This window comes from Coregonus lavaretus, assembly GCF_964263955.1.
Source record: "Coregonus lavaretus genome assembly, chromosome: 15".
NCBI classification, from domain to species: Eukaryota; Metazoa; Chordata; class Actinopteri; order Salmoniformes; family Salmonidae; genus Coregonus; species Coregonus lavaretus.
Window position 1 is genome coordinate 17,708,942 of NC_140002.1, and position 20,626 is coordinate 17,729,567.

The 20,626-nt window shown below is 45.8% G+C and overlaps 1 protein-coding gene across 1 annotated transcript in view; it reads left to right on the top strand.

The window, feature by feature from the left end:
- The window catches only part of LOC311142740 (rho GTPase-activating protein 32-like), a 247,376-nt gene that overhangs the window by 179,524 nt on the left and 47,226 nt on the right, over positions 1–20,626 (top strand). Inside the window, exons 6-7 of the mRNA XM_084178401.1 lie at positions 12,977–13,063; positions 14,547–14,684. Coding sequence (XP_084034527.1) covers positions 12,977–13,063; positions 14,547–14,684 — 225 coding nt within the window. The remainder of the gene's footprint in view (positions 1–12,976; positions 13,064–14,546; positions 14,685–20,626) is intronic.

Below are 20,626 nucleotides of genomic sequence, written 5' to 3' on the forward strand. Positions count from 1 at the left end.
AAATACTTGTTCTCCCCACTGTATATCACCAGTAGTTTTACTGTTAATTCCTATAATTTCTAATCTGCAATGTTTGTTACTTTGGTTACGGTCATTATTTTAATGCATTCAATATTACTATTCCAGTCTTCCTGTTCTCATTGTCGGAGTGGACACATTGTTTGCAGAGTGCACAACCTATGCGACACTTGTGAGAAACAAGTTTTGGTTTATTTAATTCCATTTACGAGTTCTGTCAATTTAGTCATTGTCTTTTGTTTGGAGCGCTCCTGTCAATGTTGAGTAAGGAAGCGCACGCACAGAAGTAGGCCTATAGGCTACCTGGCCTGCGCGCAAATGTAGGCATATAAATGTGCCCATTTGGGGATCTGATAGTATTTCTGATTGACTTAACGCACAACCACTAATGAGCTTCTCAAAGTAATGTTTCCTTCACCGCAAACAGCAAGCAAACAAAGTCTGTTTTGAATCCATTGAGAATTACAATAGTTCCTCAATGTATTTAAAAAATCTTTCCAGCTCTCTCCCTTTCGATAACCACTCAGCCTGAAAGGGAAAAATGTCATGCTCTGATCCAGTGGAAACAGCATGAAATAGGCTTCTTATCAGTGCTTGACTTGGACTGGAATAGGTTCCTGTACTAATTTTGGGTACTGGTACTGTTTATAGTTAGGTGCAGGAGCTCCACAATACTTTTGAACTAATATTCTATAAAAGGAACAGGAGCTCAAGCAGTAGAACATTTGAGGTGCCGGTACTCAGGTCCGGTGAGCTTCTGCCCAAGTCAACCACTGCTTCTTATCCCTTGTGCAAATATCCTACAGCTGTGTCTGTCCCGAGCTCACTGGCACAGGAAACTGAGGGCCCAGAATATTTTATACAATGTTGCAAGTTCGCTAGAGCAAGCTTCAGGCCAGACCCAAGTTAATAGTTGATACAATGTTTCAAGTTTGTTGCAGACTGGCCATGTGTAGCCATAGTGATTTATAGGATATTTTTATTAGGGCATTTTCTACCTGCAGGCTGCAATGTTTTTATTTGTTGGCTTTATGTAGGCAATTTTTACATCATTGGCAATGGCAATAGAAGTTTACTTTTTAAGTTTGTATCATTTTCATTTAGATTTAGATTAACCACATGACAAAGATTTTGAGACATGAAGACGTTATTATAAATTAAACTAAACTGTTTCACAAAAATTTGCATATGACAACCATAACTGGCACGCAGATCGGTAGAAATTGTAAGATAAATTGGCATTCCACATGAGAAAGGTTGCCGACTCCTCGTGTAGCCTATTACCGGCAACTTCAGGAGAGTAATGGCAGAATCTGCGAAAGCCAGCAGGAGTGGGAGGAGAATAGTTGGGTCAGGTTACGTTTTTTTCCTTCTGGTTATCTAGATCTCTGGCGTCCTCTTGTGGCATCAAAACGTAAGCTTAAAGCATCAGACAAGCTCAATGCATATAGTTGATTTAATTAAAACACATAGGGTGTGTCTATATATGGGAAAATACACGTTCCAAAATTTCGAGCAATCGATTGGTCGAAAGAACAGACGACTTTCGGTTGACACATTTTTTTTTTAGTCGGGGACTAAATGTCACACAATGTCATCCCTCCTGCTGCTGCTGCAACCATAGAGATCCTTTCTTTTTTTATCTTCATGCATGTCTATGACTGCAACCATAGAAATAGGATTCAGATAATAGACATATCCCCTCAGATAATGGCATTAATGGCTGGTGTAGCCTTTCTAGGAATTCTATTAGCTCTATAGCTACAACCCCTGGTAACCGATGGGTGAAGGAGCAAACGAAGCCAACATAAATTGTTTTACATTAATACAAAACAAAATCCTTAGCAGGGGTGGGGTCAATGGCATTATGCTTCCTGGCCTCTGATATATGAAGGCTATGTTGCAGCAATGTTGCCATAAACATAATTTATAGCATTTAGACTATTCTGTAAGATCTGATTCATTGAAAATAAAACTGAGCTGAACAATGTTGCATAATCTCTCATTTAAAACAAATGTAAATGGACGTTGACGCTGCGTTGAGGTTGCATAATTCAAGCTTTTGTGGGATTGATCACAGACTGGTGTGTTTCTGTCCTCTCAACTCTGCTTATTATTTGGGATAGGTAGATTCTCACTGAGGGGTCTGCACTGTGCTGTTTCTCCTCTGCCCCTCCACAGGGCAGAAGAGAAAAGGAAAAAGGAAAGAAAAAGAAAGACTGCACATGCTGGACAAAAGAACTGCTCTCCTGCAAGGGCATCCCCCTCCTCCCCACCTCATCTACACACCCCTCCCCTCTGTTTCTTTTGGCTCTCTCCAGCCCTCTTGCTTTGTCCTGGGGACTGTACCAATGAGAGATGGGGGAGGGGGCGAGTGAGGGAAAGAGAAAAGAGGAGAGCGAGAAAGCATGTGGTTGAGAGACGGACAGAGCGGGTTAGCGCAGGGCAGGAAAAAGAAAGCCGCTTTTTCGTCAGCTACTACTTCTGCCTGTCTAATTGAGTGTAAAATATGCCCTGTTGAACAAGGGCTAGCCAAGAAATGGAGTAGTAAGAACAGAGGGAGAGAAGGGAACCTAGAAAACGTCACAGGGGTGAGAGATGGAGAGAGAGAGAACAAAACAGATGGGATGAAAACCACACAGGTCCCGATGTGGAATCTTCCAAACCCAACAAACCACTGCTCTACTGCTGCTGCTGGTGCTACCGCTGCCTCCCTCCTCTCTCTCTGAATCCCACACAGGGAGGGGTTTCACTCCACACACACGGGACAGCAAACATAGAAAGAGAGAGAGTGAGCTTGCAAGGAGACAGGGCTGACATCTGTATCCTGGAGAGTGGATTTGTATCGGACACGAGGGGAACAGAGGCTGGCGGGACAGGGGAACCTGCCACTTTGCTACAGGCTAAAGGGGGAGGACAGCCTCAGTGTGTGTATGTGTTCAGTAGGGGGGCTGTCTTTCTGCGTTCAGCCCCCGGCAGGCACCGTGAGGGGAAAACAAACAAAAGGCTGGACGGCCAAAGCAGTGGCAACGGGACTCTACTGCTGTGAGTACTGACTGAGAGGACCTCTTTATATCTTTCTCTCTCTTCTATCTCTCCTTTCTCTGTGCTGGGAGACAGTCCTTTGTGTCAATGAAAGGGGCCCTGTATAGCTCAGTTGGTAGAGCATGGTGCTTGCAACGCCAGGGTTGTGGGTTCGATTCCCACGGGGGGCCAGTATGAGACAAATAAAATAAAATGTATGCACTCACTAACTGTAAGTCGATCTGGATAAGAGCATCTGCTAAATGACTAAAATGTACATGTAAATGAAAGCTTTTTTAAGGCTAAAATATAGCAGGTGGGTTAGCTTTGAGCTTATTCTTCAGAGACTAGAGCGCTAGAAGGCAGCAATAGCTGCTCACCCACATGCATGCACGCACACACACACATTCTCTCTCTTCAGCAAGGCCACTGTGGATGGAATCTTCTGTCACTGGTGGATTTAGTCTTTATGAATAAGTCAGTATTTCACCGCCAGACAGAGCAATAGCAGAGGCACATGCACTGGCTGGGTGTTGGAATTATTAACTTTTTTTAACAGAGCGGCACAAGTTGTTTTTACATGTGGCTCAGCAGCAGGGATCCCAGCTGAACAATCGACTGGTTGCTGTGTCGCTCCCGGATCACTGAACTGACATTGAGCACCATCGGTAATGAGTTCAGTGTGTGGTGTGTGTGTGTGTGAGACAGTCTGTTTGACAGTGTATGTGTGACAGTGTGTGCACGTGCATTTGTACATGTAGCCTACCCTTTCCGTTTGTGTGTGTGTGTGAGACAAATTGTGTTTGTGTGTACACTATGTGCATGACAGCATGAGTTTGTACGTACCACCACCCAACACTCACCCTTTCTCCGTTCAGAAGCAGAATTCCAAACTCTTAACACCTTCCTGCAGTAATGGGGAAAGTATATTTTACTCGACTCAAATGTCTGCCTCTTTGGGATTGCATTTGGGGTTTGTTTTCGTTGCCCCTGCCCTGCGCTGAGCAAAGCCTTGCTGTTGGTATATAGAACTAGCTGTATCGTTGTCCTGAGCCTCGCCATGCTCTCTAGCTAGTCATGCTGTGGGCGGCAGCATTATTTAACTGCTTGCAGAGAACTAGGTCATTTTCTCTCCAATTACCATGCATTTTTTGACGAACCCACAGAAACTGGATGGGGATTACCGCTAGCTGTTTTCCAGCATCTCTCTTAAATGAAGTCCACTTTAATGGGACCTAAAAAACTCTTCCATGTGTGTTTCTGTCTCTCTCCCTCGTCCCCGAACATTGTTTGTTCAGCACACTTTCTAAGCTCTTAAAGAACAAACAACTTTCTCCTCTGTAGTTCTTTGTCAAGCTTGGAGCTCACTCAAAGTTCTGTCTGTAGAACTAATTGAGCAAACGTACTGCTTCAGTTTGGAGATTTTAGACCCCAGGGTTGAGAAGAAGAGTTGGAGAAGTAACTAACAAAAGTGAAAACACAGAACACTGAAGAAGAAATAGGGAGAAGAGGGTTGATATGAGAAGAGTGGAAGCTAACAAAAGTGAAAACAGAGAACACTGAAGAAGAAGAGAGCGGGAGGAAGTGAAAGAGTCGCTGCAAACAGTAGGCTGTGCCAAGCCGTCTAGAGTTACAGTGGCACTTAAACCAAGCCTGCTATTTTGCGTCCCACATGTAGCCTTGCCTATTGTTTTGTAAAGACAGTAAACCTGCTGGCTCCATAGATAGAGATGAGATGTTAAAATAGTAGGTGAAAAGGCCTCATGACCACCTACTGACGTATCACGTGGAACTGACATGATGCTATTTCTGTAGTTCTTCAATTCCAAGACTTAGAGGCTAATGCCAATGACACCAATGAAGCTCTTCAAAATGTAGGCCCTAGATGTGTGGTGTTGTTTTCTGCCATTTTTCAAGGACGACTCTCCATCCACGTACTGTGAAATTGACTGTTTGACAGAGCCATGTAATTTTCTCATGGTTCGAGTCCCTTGTCTGAACGCTGGGTCACATTTGAGTAAGCTTCTGTTGCTAGTGTGTCCAATATGGAGGTATTTTCCATAAAGTGTCTGTCTGAAGTGGGCTAACAGTGTGGATAGAGGTGCATATTGAACTTGGCCTCATTTTTCTATCTTGTGACCTGTTATTCACGTCTGTTTGTCAAGCTTAGCCAGCCAACCTCATGTCCGTCACCACTTTAGTGGGTTGACCTGGGAGCTATTGGCTGTATGCAATCTATACCATCCATATCCACAGCAGTTCAGCTGCAGTAGAGCAGCCCCTCAGCCCTCACAACACTGTCAGTGGCATAATTGGAATTGTGTCACACACATTCAAGGGTAAATTAAACCAAGTGGGTGCCCCAGATTCATACAAAGCACACCACTGTTTAGCCTATATATCAACTGCACAATCTCTGCTCTGAATGGTAAAGGCAGCTTACTACTGATCAGTGTTTTGTTGTTGTGTACCATGTTGGGTTTGGTGCTGCTCCAGTCCCACTGCACCTGGATTAGTGTATTCAATCAATCAATCAATTTTATTTTATATAGCCCTTCTTACATCAGCTAATATCTCGAAGTGCTGTACGGAAACCCAGCCTAAAACCCCAAACAGCTAGTAATGCAGGTGTAGAAGCACGGTGGCTAGGAAAAACTCCCTAGAAAGGCAAAACCTAGGAAGAAACCTAGAGAGGAACCAGGCTATGAGGGGTGGCCAGTCCTCTTCTGGCTGTGCCGGGTGGAGATTATAACAGAACCATGCCAAGATGTTCAAAAATGTTCATAAGTGACAAGCATGGTCAAATAATAATCAGGAATAAATCTCAGTTGGCTTTTCATAGCCGATCATTAGAGTTTAAAACAGCAGGTCTGGGACAGGTAGGGGTTCCATAACCGCAGGCAGAACAGTTTAAACTGGAATAGCAGCAAGGCCAGGCGGACTGGGGACAGCAAGGAGTCACCACGGCCGGTAGTCCCGACGTATGGTCCTAGGGCTCAGGTCTCTCAGTTGGCTTTTCATAGCCGATCATTTAGAGTTGAAAACAGCAGGTCTGGGACAGGTAGGGGTTTCGTAGCCGCAGGCAGAACAGTTGAAACTGGAATAGCAGCAAGGCCAGGCGGACTGGGGATAGCAAGGTGTCATCATGCCCGGTAGTCCTGACGTATGGTCCTAGGGCTCAGGTTCTCAGAGAGAAAGAGAGAACGAGAGAATTAGAGAGAGCATACTTAAATTCACACAGGACACTGGATAAGACAGGAGAAGTACTCCAGGTATAACCAACTAACCCCAGCCCCCCGACACATAAACTACTGCAGCATAAATACTGGAGGCTGAGACAGGAGCGGTCCGGAGACACTGTGGCCCCATCCGAAGAAACCCCCGGACAGGGCCAAACAGGAAGGTATTGGTATTAACAACCTCTATGCTAACCTGGTTAGAGCTGAGTTGTCTATTGTCTTCAGCGGCTGCTGTGTCTACCACTCCATAACAATGGGGGAATCTGAAGGGTCTAGGTTTGTTTTGCTCATCACTACACAAAGACCCCACCAAACCCTGTGTGTGTGTTTAACTGTGTAAGTGTCTTAATGACATGTCAATCACAGGGATGGATTGGGGTGCAGATTGGGGTTCTGGTGCCTGAGAGATACGGAGCAGACGACCTCAGGCACAAAGGACAGCGGGGGCCATTCAGTTTGAATGTGTTCATGTGTGTGTGTGTCCATAATCTGTGTGTGTGAAATGATGGGGGTGAACACAGACTTGTTCTGTATGTGTGCGGTCTGTACTCTGCATGAAGGGACCACACAAACCATACAATTCACTACATAGTCTACCAAATCAATGGTGGATTGTAAAACGTGGTCTCTGCAATAGCAACATTGTGTTAAAGTAAACCCCCTCTGTGTGTTACATCTCTATATGCTTGTCCCCACTAAAGGAATTTACTAGGGATTGATTGGGAGATATACAGTGGGGAGAACAAGTATTTGATACACTGGCGATTTTGCAGGTTTTCCTACTTACAAAGCATGTAGAGGTCTGTAAGTTTTATCATAGGTACACTTCAACTGTGAGAGACGGAATCTAAAACAAAAATCCAGAAAATCACATTGTATGATTTTTAAGTAATTAATTTGCATTTTATTGCATGACATAAGTATTTGATACATCAGAAAAGCAGAACTTAATATTTGGTACAGAAACCTTTGTTTGCAATTACAGAGATCATACGTTTCCTGTAGGTCTTGACCAGGTTTGCACACACTGCAGCAGGGATTTTGGCCCACTCCTCCATACAGACCTTCTCCAGATCCTTCAGGTTTCAGGGCTGTCGCTGGGCAATACGGACTTTCAGCTCCCTCCAAATATTTTCTATTGGGTTCAGGTCTGGAGACTGGCTAGGCCACTCCAGGACCTTGAGATGCTTCTTACGGAGCCACTCCTTAGTTGCCCTGGCTGTGTGTTTCGGGTCGTTGTCATGCTGGAAGACCCAGCCACGACCCATCTTCAATGCTCTTACTTAGGGAAGGAGGTTGTTGGCCAAGATCTCGCGATACATGGCCCCATCCATCCTCCCCTCAATACGGTGCAGTCGTCCTGTCCCCTTTGCAGAAAATAATTGCCAAAGAATGATGTTTCCACCTCCATGCTTCACGGTTGGGATGGTGTTCTTGGGGTTGTACTCATCCTTCTTCTTCCTCCAAACACGGCGAGTGGAGTTTAGACCAAAAAGCTATATTTTTGTCTCATCAGACCACATGACCTTCTCCCATTCCTCCTCTGGATCATCCAGATGGTCATTGGCAAACTTCAGACGGGCCTGGACATGCGCTGGCTTGAGCAGGGGGACCTTGCGTGCGCTGCAGGATTTTAATCCATGACGGCGTAGTGTGTTACTAATGGTTTTCTTTGAGACTGTGGTCCCAGCTCTCTTCAGGTCATTGACCAGGTCCTGCCGTGTAGTTCTGGGCTGATCCCTCACCTTCCTCATGATCATTGATGGCCCACGAGATGAGATCTTGCATGGAGCCCCAGACCGAGGGTGATTGACCGTCATCTTGAACTTCTTCCATTTTCTAATAATTGCGCCAACAGTTGTTGCCTTCTCACCAAGCTGCTTGCCTATTGTCCTGTAGCCCATCCCAGCCTTGTGCAGGTCTACAATTTTATCCCTGATGTCCTTACACAGCTCTCTGATCTTGGCCATTGTGGAGAGGTTGGAGTCTGTTTGATTGAGTGTGTGGACAGGTGTCTTTTATACAGGTAACGAGTTCAAACAGGTGCAGTTACTACAGGTAATGGTGGAGAACAGGAGGGCTTCTTAAAGAAAAACTAACAGGTCTGTGAGAGCCGGAATTCTTACTGGTTGGTAGGTGATCAAATACTTATGTCATGCAATAAAATGCAAATTAATTACTTAAAAATCATACAATGTGATTTTCTGGATTTTTGTTTTAGATTCCGTCTCTCACAGTTGAAGTGTACCTATGATAAAAATTACAGACCTCTACATGCTTTGTAAGTAGGAAAACCTGCAAAATCGGCAGTGTATCAAATACTTGTTCTCCCCACTGTATAGGCTAGTAGCTTTCAACTAGGAAAAAATAAATTGCTTGTTTGGCATGGAAGTAATAGAGCTATTTTATTGTGCTTGCAGCTTAGCTAAGTAATGATGTTGTCAGTGTTGTAAGGTGTCACATATCAAAGCAATGAGTTAAGAAACGGAGGCCACTGGTTTTTGTTTACTACTTCCTTAGCTTTCTTGGCTATAAATTATGCAAACATGTCATGTTCCCTGAAATGAGAAAGAATTCCATGTCCCCCTGCATTCGACAAAACTGTGTTAGGCCTACAATGTGAATGTATGACACTATAGGCCTATAGCATAAAATTATTGCAAGTAACTGATGGCAAAGTAGGTCTACTGTATCAATAAGTTTGTCAGGTCCAGTACTCAAATCAAATTTGATTTGTCACATGCTCCGTAAACAACAGGTGTAGACTAACAGTGAAATGCTTACTTACGGGTCCTTTTCCAACAATGCAGATTTAAAGATAAAAATACCGGGGGTATGATTTTCAATACCGTAAAAAATTAATGTATGCTACGCCACTGCTTATAACTGTAAGTTAAGTATAACTATAAGAATTAAGGTCCCTCAGTTGACAGTGCATGTCAGAGCAAAAACCAAGCCATGAGGTCGAAGGAATTGTCTGTAGAGCTCTTAGACAGCATTGTGTCGAGGCACAGATCTGGGGAAGGGTACCAAAACAGTTCTGCAGCATTGAAGGTCCCCAAGAACACAGTGGCCTCCATCATTCTTAAATGGAAGAAGTTTGGAACCACCTAGACTCTTCCTACAGCTGGCCAAACTGAGCAATCGAGGGAGAAGGGCCTTGGTCAGGGAGGTAACCAAGAACCCGATGGTCACTCTGACAGCGCTCCAGAGTTCCTCTGTGGAGATGGGAGAACCTTCCAGAAGGACAACCATTTCTGCAGCACTCCACCAATCAGGCCTTTATGGTAGAGTGGCCAGATGGAAGCCACTCCTCAGTAAAAGGCACATGACAGCCCGCATGGCACCTAAAGGGCTCTGACCATGAGAAACAAGATTCTCTGGTCTGATGAAACCAAGATTGAACTCTTTGGCCTGAATGCCAAGCATCACGTCTGGAGGAAACCTGGCACCATCCCTACGGTGAAGCATGGTGGTGGCAGCATCATGCTGTGGGGATGTTTTTCAGTGGTAGGGACTGGGAAACTAGTCAGGATAGAGGCAAAGATGAACGGAGCAAAGCACAGAGAGATCCTTGATGAAAACCTGCTCCAGAGTGCTCCGGACCTCGGACTGGGGTGAAGGTTCGCCTTCCAACAGGACAACGACCCTAAGCACACAGCCAAGACAACGCAGGAGTGGCTTCGGGACAAGTCTCTGAATGTCCTTGAGTGGCCCAGCCAGAGCCCAGACTTGAACCCGATCGAACATCTCTGGAGAGATTGAAAATAGCTGTGCAGCAACGCTCCCCATCCAACCTGACAGAGCTTGAGAGGATCTGCAGATAAGAATGGGAGAACCCCCCAAATACAGGTGTGCCAAGCTTGTATCGTCATACCCAAGAAGACTTGAGGCTGTAATTGCTGCCAAAGATACTTCAACAAAGTACTGAGTAAAGGGTCTGAATAATTATGTAAATGTGATATTTTCAGTTTTTTATTTTTAATACATTTGTAAAAATGTCTAAAAAACCTGTTATGGGGTATTGTGTGTAGATTGATGAGGGGAAAAACCTAACAAAATGGTCAAGGGGTCTGAATATTTTCAGAGTTATCGTTACTCATTGTGTATTCCTCGTTATTTGTTTTTGATTTTTCTCTCTGCATTGATGGGAGGGGCCCGTAAGTAAGTATTTCACTGTTAGTCTACAGCTGTTGTTTACGAAGAATGATTTTATTTGAATACCACAATATTTTCCAATCTGGGAGGTAAACTTGATAAAGTATTCAATACTTTTGCTGTGTATTTCAAATATAATCAAGGCATTAGAATGTACCGGTGTCCACCAAAATAGAGCTTGGGCGCGCCTGGCTGGCTACTTTTTCTATTTGGCTGGCTACTCTATGTACTTGTGTAAAACACAAGCACCTGTAATAAGACGTTATTCACACAGTATATGTCATCAATGTGTTGATAGGTTAATTTCAGTCAATAATTTGGAATGAAAAGGTCTAGGTAGCCTATCCAGCCAGTGCATTTGTGGCACACCTTGTATGTCAGTGGCGGACGGCTGGCTTGGGTCTCTAAGCTTTTCTGTTGTCATCCACAGCTCCCTCTTTCAGGTATTACCTTCATCTTCTCTGTGTCCTACAGCAGGAGAAGTGGAGAGAAGAGCGAGAGGGGGGGAAAAGGAGTGGGATTAAAATGTACAGAGCTCGTATTCACAAAGCGTAGGAGATCTAGGATCAGTTTCCACCTGTTCGTATAATCATACACTGCTCAAAAAAATAAAGGGAACACTTAAACAACACAATGTAACTCCAAGTCAATCACACTTCTGTGAAATCAAACTGTCCACTTAGGAAGCAACACTGATTGACAATAAATTTCACATGCTGTTGTGCAAATGGAATAGACAACAGGTGGAAATTATAGGCAATTAGCAAGACACCCCCAATAAAGGACTGTTTTTGCAAGTGGTGACCAGAGACCACTTCTCAGTTCCTATGCTTCCTGGCTGATGTTTTGGTCACTTTTGAATGCTGGCGGTGCTTTCACTCTAGTGGTAGCATGAGACGGAGTCTACAACCCACACAAGTGGCTCATGTAGTGCAGCTCATCCAGGATGGCACATCAATGCGAGCTGTTGCAAGAAGGTTTGCTGTGTCTGTCAGCGTAGTGTCCAGAGCATGGAGGCGCTACCAGGAGACAGGCCAGTACATCAGGAGACGTGGAGGAGGGCAACAACCCAGCAGCAGGACTGCTACCTCCGCCTTTGTGCAAGGAGGAGCAGGAGGAGCACTGTCAGAGCCCTGCAAAATGACCTCCAGCAGGCCACAAATGTGCATGTGTCTGCTCAAACGGTCAGAAACAGACTCCATGAGGGTGGTATGAGGGCCCGATTTCCACAGGTGGGGGTTGTGCTTACAGCCCAACACCGTGCAGGACATTTGGCATTTGCCAGAGAACACCAAGATTGGCAAATTTGCCACTGGCGCCCTGTGCTCTTCACAGATGAAAGCAGGTTCACACTGAGCACATGTGACAGACGTGACAGAGTCTGGAGACGCCGTGGAGAACGTTCTGCTGCCTGCAACATCCTCCAGCATGACCGGTTTGGCGGTGGGTCAGTCATGGTGTGGGGTGGCATTTCTTTGGGGGGCCGCACAGCCCTCCATGTGCTCGCCAGAGGTAGCCTGACTGCCATTAGGTACCGAGATGAGATCCTCAGACCCCTTGTGAGACCATATGCTGGTGCGGTTGGCCCTGGGTTCCTCCTAATGCAAGACAATGCTAGACCTCATGTGGCTGGAGTGTGTCAGCAGTTCCTGCAAGAGGAAGGCATTGATGCTATGGACTGGCCCGCCCGTTCCCCAGACCTGAATCCAATTGAGCACATCTGGGACATCATGTCTCGCTCCATCCACCAACGCCACGTTGCACCACAGACTGTCCAGGAGTTGACGGATGCTTTAGTCCAGGTCTGGGAGGAGATCCCTCAGGAGACCATCCGCCACCTCATCAGGAGCATGCCCAGGCGTTGTAAGGAGGTCATACAGGCACGTGGAGGCCACACACACTACTGAGCCTCATTTTGACTTGTTTTAAGGACATTACATCAAAGTTGGATCAGCCTGTAGTGTGGTTTTCCACTTTAATTTTGAGGGTGACTCCAAATCCAGACCTCCATGGGTTGATACATTTGATTTCCATTGATAATTTTTGTGTGATTTTGTTGTCAGCACATTCAACTATGTAAAGAAAAAAGTATTTAATAAGATTATTTCATTCATTCAGATCTAGGATGTGTTATTTTAGTGTTCCCTTTATTTTTTTGAGCAGTGTATTTATTATGATCTAAAATGGAAAACTGATCCTGGATCAGCACTCCTACTCTGAGAAGCTTTGTGAATAGGAGCCCTGGGCTGGGTTTAATTGTCAGGGGTTGTGAGGGATGATGTTTCTTTTGTTGGCTCTAATGAGAGACTCTTAGCTCTCGCTTGAAAGAAGAGGGGTTAGAGAAAGGTTAAAGGATTGTTTAAACAGAATTTTCTCTCGTCATCAGTCCACATCTACGCCCTTGTGCCATTTGACCCAAAACACGAAGAGCTATTCGTCTCATACTTTCTCATTCCCTCTCCCTCTCTTTCCCTCTCTCTCTTTCTCATTCCCTCTCCCTCTCTTTCCCTCTCTCTCTTTCTCTCTCTGTATTCCAGTTGGCCCTCGCGGATGAACAGAGTGAAGTGACACGGAATGGCTTTGAGTCCAAGGAGCTGCAGTACTTGGTCCAGATCTACTGCCAGGTATGACAGAGTAATCATCTGGGTGCTGTGCTATGCTGCGGTGTCATTCTCACTGAATCAGTGCTCTCTCATATACACACACACACACATACTCTATCTCACGCTTGCACACACACCCACACACTCTCCCAAAGACACACAGTCACATGGAAAGTCTCTGTCTTTGGAATCTTGTCACACACCAAATGAATGTCCAATGTGTTAGCTAGCAGGGTATTGGCTCATTTTCAGTAATTTCTGAAAACCCATTGGGTCATGATTTAAATTATTGTGGGAACAGTGAAGCTCAAACAACTAAACAGAAAGGTCAGATCGGTGAGAAGGGTCTCGTTGGAAAGGAGAGCGACAGTGAAATCACACCGTTTGGCCTCGTCCATGATGCTCACGAGGTGTTGAGTAGCAACAAAACACACAACTTGGAGAAGAAATCTGGCATACCATCCGTGCCTCCAAATCTTTTCCTCAACTTGGCAGTTACGCGACCCTCTCATCAGAGACCTAGCGAGGCAAGTCACGTGTGCCCAGTGCTGACCGAGGGCCTGTACCAAATGGCACCCTATTTCCAATATAGTGCACTGCTTTTGACCTGGGCCCATATGGCTCTTGTCAAAAGTAGTGCACTATATAGGGAATAGGGGGACATTGCCTGAAGCTCACATCACAACTGTATTTGCCTGTCACTTTTTGATTCAGCACCCTCTTCTTCAGCCGGCCCCTGATGTATTTACCCCAAAGATTTATCATCAATTAAATTAACGTATGGAGTACTCATGTTGTACTCCCGATATAGCCTCTGCGAATTGATGACTTCGTCAATGGATTCCAACTATCCAGGGCAGGCCAGCACAGTTAAAGCGGGTGAGCTAGATATGGTGGAAGATTTAGGAGCTGTTCCATTCTGTCTAGCATGATGCCTGTTGGACAAACCCCCCCCCCCCCCCCCCCCCCCCCCCCCCCACGTTGAGACTAGAAGGATATAATGTCCACCTCTCTCTTAATTCCACCAGATTTGACCCCCCTCTCTTAATAATCCCAGCCATTTGGATTCATCCCCCTCTCCAATCCCTCCCCCCCAATCTATCCACCATCCATCCTTTAATCTGTTTTTTGGCACTACCTTACATTGGCAGACTGGTGCTCTGCTTGGGGCAACCACAACCAAACCACATCCGCAGCCATACAGATGTCTGGTCCCTGTCCCACAGTGGAGTATTGTGTGGGGAGTCACCGTAGCAGGAGTACAGCTAGGGAGGTAATACCCCCTCTCCGACCCCCCCTAGTAAAATCATAGACCCCCCTTGCAACCCCGTCCCAGCGGTGGATTGTGAATTAGGGTGTGAGGGGCACCCAGAGGGTATCTGTTACCAGGCTAGCAAAGCAGCCAGGGGCTCATGCCTCATGCATCTCCCCTGTGTTTTGAAACAATGTCCTCTCTCTCTTCTCTTTCCCACTGGCTGACTCTCTTGTTATTTTTGCTCCGCAGGGCCGAAGCTGGATTGTGAAGCGCAGCTATGAGGATTTCCGTGTCCTGGACAAGCACCTGCACCTTTGCATCTATGACCGCTGCTTCTCGCAGCTGCCTGGGCTGCCTCGATTCGACAGTCTGAGGGATCGCGCCGAGGTAAGAAGCCTGGTCTTTCTCAGTACAGCCAATGTTCCCCGCCCTCCCAACACCCCTATATCCCCATTCAGAGGCAAAAGACGTGTCACTTGAGAAGTTTTGCGACCATGTCCGTCCTAGAGTGAAATACCTGTACAATGTCAATGCTGTATTTGCTTGTTTTACAAACTTGTCTTTGTTGCAGGCTAATTCATGTGCTAAATTAGTAAAAGGGTCCATTTGTGCCCGTTATTTTCTTTCTGTCTAATGGCCTGGTGTTGAGGGAAGCAGCTGTATAGTCTCTGTTTTATGTGTTAACAGTTGTTTTCCCAGAGAAAGCCCACTTGAACTGTGGCACATTTTCACAGCTAAATTGATGGGCTTTGAAGTATGTAGTGGCTATTAATGCTTACCCATTATGATCATCTAGTCCTTCAGTAAATGGAAAAAGGTGCTGGTACTCTTGCTCTCTGCCCCTAAAAAGAGACTCCCACAAAGGTAGGCTGACTAGGCTCCACAGTCACCACTTTCTAGTTGCGTCCCAAATGACACCCTATTCCCTACATAGTGCACTACTTTTGACCAGAGCTCTATGGGCCCTGGTCAAAATGAGTCCCCCTCATGTTTATAGGGCATAGGGTGCCATTTGGGACGCAGCCTCTCTCTCCAGCTGTCCCAAGTGTAATGGGAAACACTAGGTTGACTAATCTCAGGAGGTCAGATTACTACTCCCACAGTGAAAGCTCAGGTCCTTCTGTAGTGGGATGTTCAGCGCTAAAAACGACTGGTAAAACAGGTTATTCGGGTTTTCACTAAAAAAAGGCTGTGGAAATACCTCAGTCGTGATTGGTGATTGGTGGAACAAGATGACGGACCTTTCGGTTTGATCCGTGTCCGCGGCTTCTGGGACAAATAATAGCAGAGAACTGGCGGAGAACTGGCGTGTAGTAATTTCAGACAGCTGTCATTATTTGATTGTAGTCTTCAGGCATTTAATACAAATAGGTTCTTACAGGATTAATTGGTGTAGGGGAAAATTGGCTTGAATTAAAATGTCACTAACAGTATTGTCGGGAGGCTGTTTTGCTGCCCCCTCTTTGAAGCGCCCATTTTGGATAGTGTTAGTCTAGCTAGTATGCTAACCAACATATTGCTTGCCCATTCTATTACTCGATGGCCACTGTTTTGTAGGCCAGTACTTGGGGAGCTAGATTGCCTGTTCAAAATGAGCTGACATTACCTTATACAATGTCTTCCATGACTCGTTAAGTCTAAAACAACTTACAGAGTTGGTCTGAATATTCAGCGAAATCAGGAACCTCACTGCTGATCAACTAATCAGTCTCCCTATTGATTCAGTTAGCCAGCCAGCCTCCCTTCCCTTCAAGGACTTGATGTTGTGCTTGGCTTCACTCTTGTGGTACGCCATGTTCTCTAGTCTTTGTCATTCTGGAGAGTCTTAGCCCTCTTTTGGTCTGTGTTTTCTTGGTCATGTTGACAGGAAGGAGGGGGGCTGAAGCGAGGCCCTGATGGAGTCCCAAATGGTACTCAATTCCCTACATAGTGCACTACTTCTGACCAGAGCCCTGGTCAAAAGTAGTGCACTATGTAGGGACCAGGGTGCCATTTGGGGCACATACCCTGTCTGGCACACAGAGGAGAAGGCTCACTTTTGGATTAGTGCGCTGAATAGGACAAGTCTTGTGTGAAACGCCAGGGTATTCATCACCAACAGTAACCAACAACTGGAGCCCAACAAGGAAAGCATCCATGTCATCAAAGAAAAGCTTTCCTTTCCTTACCCATTATAGCCTTTAAGCCCAGACCAGACCAGACCATGCATGGCCCTCCTCTGCTGCTCTGCACAGCAAGCCCTCTATACCAGATGCTTACTTACTTTTCAAATGAAGTGCTTAGTATTGTAGCACTGTTGCTACTGTTTTCATAACTTGAAAGTCGGGGCTTTCTTTTTGGCAGTTTTTTTTAATTTGTATTTTTTCAGTCAGCGGCCTGCTTTGTCATTGAGGCTAAACATGGCGTCAGCTTCAACGTACTCTCCCTCCCTGTGACATTTGACAAATGAGGGTTGAGTAGGGACATATTTCATTTAACAAGAGATCCTCATCAGCTTCGTCTTTATTGAGCTCCCTCAAGGTGACATATGTCCTTCATTAAATATTTGGACAGATCTGATAGCTCGTTAACCATTGTTTGGGCTGATTAGTGCCACAGTGAAGTCTCAAATGAAAAACATCCTTTTTAAAACCTCGGACATGCTTTGTCATTTTACACGTCTTGCTATCTTCCACATATAGAATTGCCCTTTCTTCACCGTTTCCTCCTGGCCAGATTTGTCCTGGCTGTGGGTAAAGTTGGGTCTGATCTGGTTATAAATGTTTACACATCTTGTGGAAAGAAAACAAAGGCTCCGAGGCTATGGTCCTTTTAAAACCAGGGCTAAGCTGGCTGTGTCATGTACATGTGTCGTCAGCTTGCGCCCCATTAGGCCCCTTCCTCTGGGCTACAACACTCTGCCTATGTGTGTGTGTTGGTGGGCCCTGTTCGGATTGGGTTTGCACAGTGCCAGCTCATGTACTGGAATCAATGTGGCAGGCAGCGGGCTGGAACCTCCCGGAGAGAGGGTCAGGAAAGTGTTTGGCACCACGTCTGGCCTGGCCCTGTGCCCACCACCTCAATGGTCTGCTCTGCTCTTTTCGGCTCTGACTCACTCTGAACTTCTCTGCTCTTCTCCTCTCCTCTAACCTCCTCTCCTTTCTCTAACTTATCCTCTCCTCTCTTCTCTAATATCTCTCTTGCCCTTCCTCCTCTCTAACCTCTCTTCTCCTCCCCTAACCTCTCCTCTGCTCTCCTATCCTTTAACCTATCCTCTCTCCTTTCTCCTCTCCTCGCCCCTTCTCTAACCTCACCTACTGCTCTCCTCTCTTTGGAGCTCAGCTCTCTAACCTCTCTTATCTTCTCCTCTCCTTCTGCTCTAACCTTTCCTCTCTCCTCTCCCTTTCTCTAACCTCTCCCTCTTCCCCTCCTCTCTAAATGGCCTCCAGTGGAGCATTTGATTCCCTCTGCTAGGCGCTCACCACTCAGTCTTTCCTTTTGCCCTCTCTCTCTCGCTCTCTCATGCTGTCTTTTTCCTTGAGTCTCTCTCTTTAGTCATCAAAGACAATAGTTCCTGTTAGAGATACTTTAACTTGATCTAATGATGGCTTTTGATGATGACACATGCACACATGTATGTTGTTGGCCATAGATCAGTCGCACTCTACCATGTAGGCCCACTGTATCTCACTCCCACTGTATGTTTGTTTTCTCTCTTGCTCTCTCTTAGTAGGCCATTCTTCTACACTGCTCAAAAAAATAAAGGGAACACTTAAACAACACAATGTAACTCTAAGTCAATCACACTTCTGTGAAATCAAACTGTCCACTTAGGAAGCAACACTGATTGACAATAAATTTCACATGCTGTTGTGCAAATGGAATAGACAACAGGTGGAAATTATAGGCAATTAGCAAGACACCCCCAATAAAGAAGTGGTTCTGCAGGTGGTGACCACAGACCACTTCTCAGTTCCTATGCTTCCTGGCTGATGTTTTGGTCACTTTTGAATGCTGGTGGTGCTTTCACTCTAGTGGTAGCATGAGACGGAGTCTACAACCCACACAAGTGGCTCAGGTAGTGCAGCTCATCCAGGATGGCACATCAATGCGAGCTGTGGCAAGAAGGTTTGCTGTGTCTGTCAGCGTAGTGTCCAGAGCATGGAGGCGCTACCAGGAGACAGGCCAGTACATCAGGAGACGTGGAGGAGGCCGTAGGAGGGCAACAACCCAGCAGCAGGACCGCTACCTCCGCCTTTGTGCAAGGAGGAGCAGGAGGAGCACTGCCAGAGCCCTGCAAAATGACCTCCAGCAGGCCACAAATGTGCATGTGTCTGCTCAAACGGTCAGAAACAGACTCCATGAGGGTGGTATGAGGGCCCGACGTCCACAGGTGGGGGTTGTGCTTACAGCCCAACACCGTGCAGGACGTTTGGCATTTGCCAGAGAACACCAAGATTGGCAAATTCGCCACTGGCGCCCTGTGCTCTTCACAGATGAAAGCAGGTTCACACTGAGCACATGTGACAGACGTGACAGAGTCTGGAGACGCCGCCGAGAACGTTCTGCTGCCTGCAACATCCTCCAGCATGACCGGTTTGGCGGTGGGTCAGTCATGGTGTGGGGTGGCATTTCTTTGGGGGGCCGCACAGCCCTCCATGTGCTCGCCAGAGGTAGCCTGACTGCCATTAGGTACCGAGATGAGATCCTCAGACCCCTTGTGAGACCATATGCTGGTGCGGTTGGCCCTGGGTTCCTCCTAATGCAAGACAATGCTAGACCTCATGTGGCTGGAGTGTGTCAGCAGTTCCTGCAAGAGGAAGGCATTGATGCTATGGACTGGCCCGCCCGTTCCCCAGACCTGAATCCAATTGAGCACATCTGGGACATCATGTCTCACTCCATCCACTAACGCCACGTTGCACCACAGACCGTCCAGGAGTTGGCGGATGCTTTAGTCCAGGTCTGGGAGGAGATCCCTCAGGAGACCATCCGCCACCTCATCAGGAGCATGCCCAGGCGTTGTAGGTAGGTCATACAGGCACGTGGAGGCCACACACACTACTGAGCCTCATATTGACTTGTTTTAGGGACATTACTTCAAAGTTGGATCAGCCTGTAGTGTGGTTTTCCACTTTAATTTTGAGGGTGACTCCAAATCCAGACCTCCATGGGTTGATCAATTTGATTTCCATTGATAATGTTTGTGAGATTTTGTTGTCAGCACATTCAACTATGTAAAGAAAAAAGTATTTAATAATATTATTTAATTCATTCAGATCTAGGATGTGTTGTTTAAGTGTTCCCTTTATTTTTTTGAGCAGTGTATTATCCTAGCCCTTATAGAATATGAAATATGCAAGACCAACACAGATCTATGAAACCTCGTGGCTATCTATAGTGCATTACCTAAGAAGTTGCCAACGAAAAACTAGAAACAACCGTCCTATCAATATCATTAGGATTGGCTACATTATGAGCGCAGTCAAACACGTCTTTCTGGCCCATGCTCAAGTCAGACACACACACCAGGGCTCCAGACTGCGATAATTTAGTTGCATTTTGCGGCCCTTTTACTTGGCTGTGCAAGTCATGTTTAATTGGTTGCATCGGCGCATCGGTGCGAGCTGCACATTCTACATGGTCACTTCACTCCAAACGTCCTATTTTTTTTTAGGAGGCTTAAACCATGATTTGGTCAAACAGTAATGTGCATTATCTTCATGATCATGGCTCTAAAGTGCGACCATTTTGGTTGCACATGCTCCTAAATATTTTGCTGTGCGACTTGGAATTTTTATTTGCGCACACCCATGCGAAAAACAATCAGATAATAATTGTTGTAATTATTAGGCTTCGCTGTACCGCTGTTTCTGAGTACCCTAGTGAAAAAAGCGAGTGACTTTGGTGGTTGCACCATTACTACAGAGAGAACTAGTTATCTCTTGCCCAAACTGTTCAAAAGTTGTGACCCATATTGATGGTGCTACATTTTTTCCCATCTATTGTGCATTGGCTCTGCAGCTGGTTGCATCTCCATTGGAAGGCCGCATTTTACATTCATAAACAATGTCGTGGGCCATTAACACCTTGTTAAGTCATGTTACCTCATTAGCTAGCTAACAACCTGGTAACTTTACCAGTATATCCAAACATTTGGGGGCACAAAAAGAATGGAAAAGGAATAGCTTCTTCAGGAGATCAATGATCATAGCAATGAATGAAGACATCAAAACTATGAAATAACACATGTGGAGTGTTAAACAAATCAAAATATATGTTATATTTGAGATTCTTCAAAGTAGCCACCCTTTGCCTTGATGACAGCTTTGCACACTCTTGACATTCTC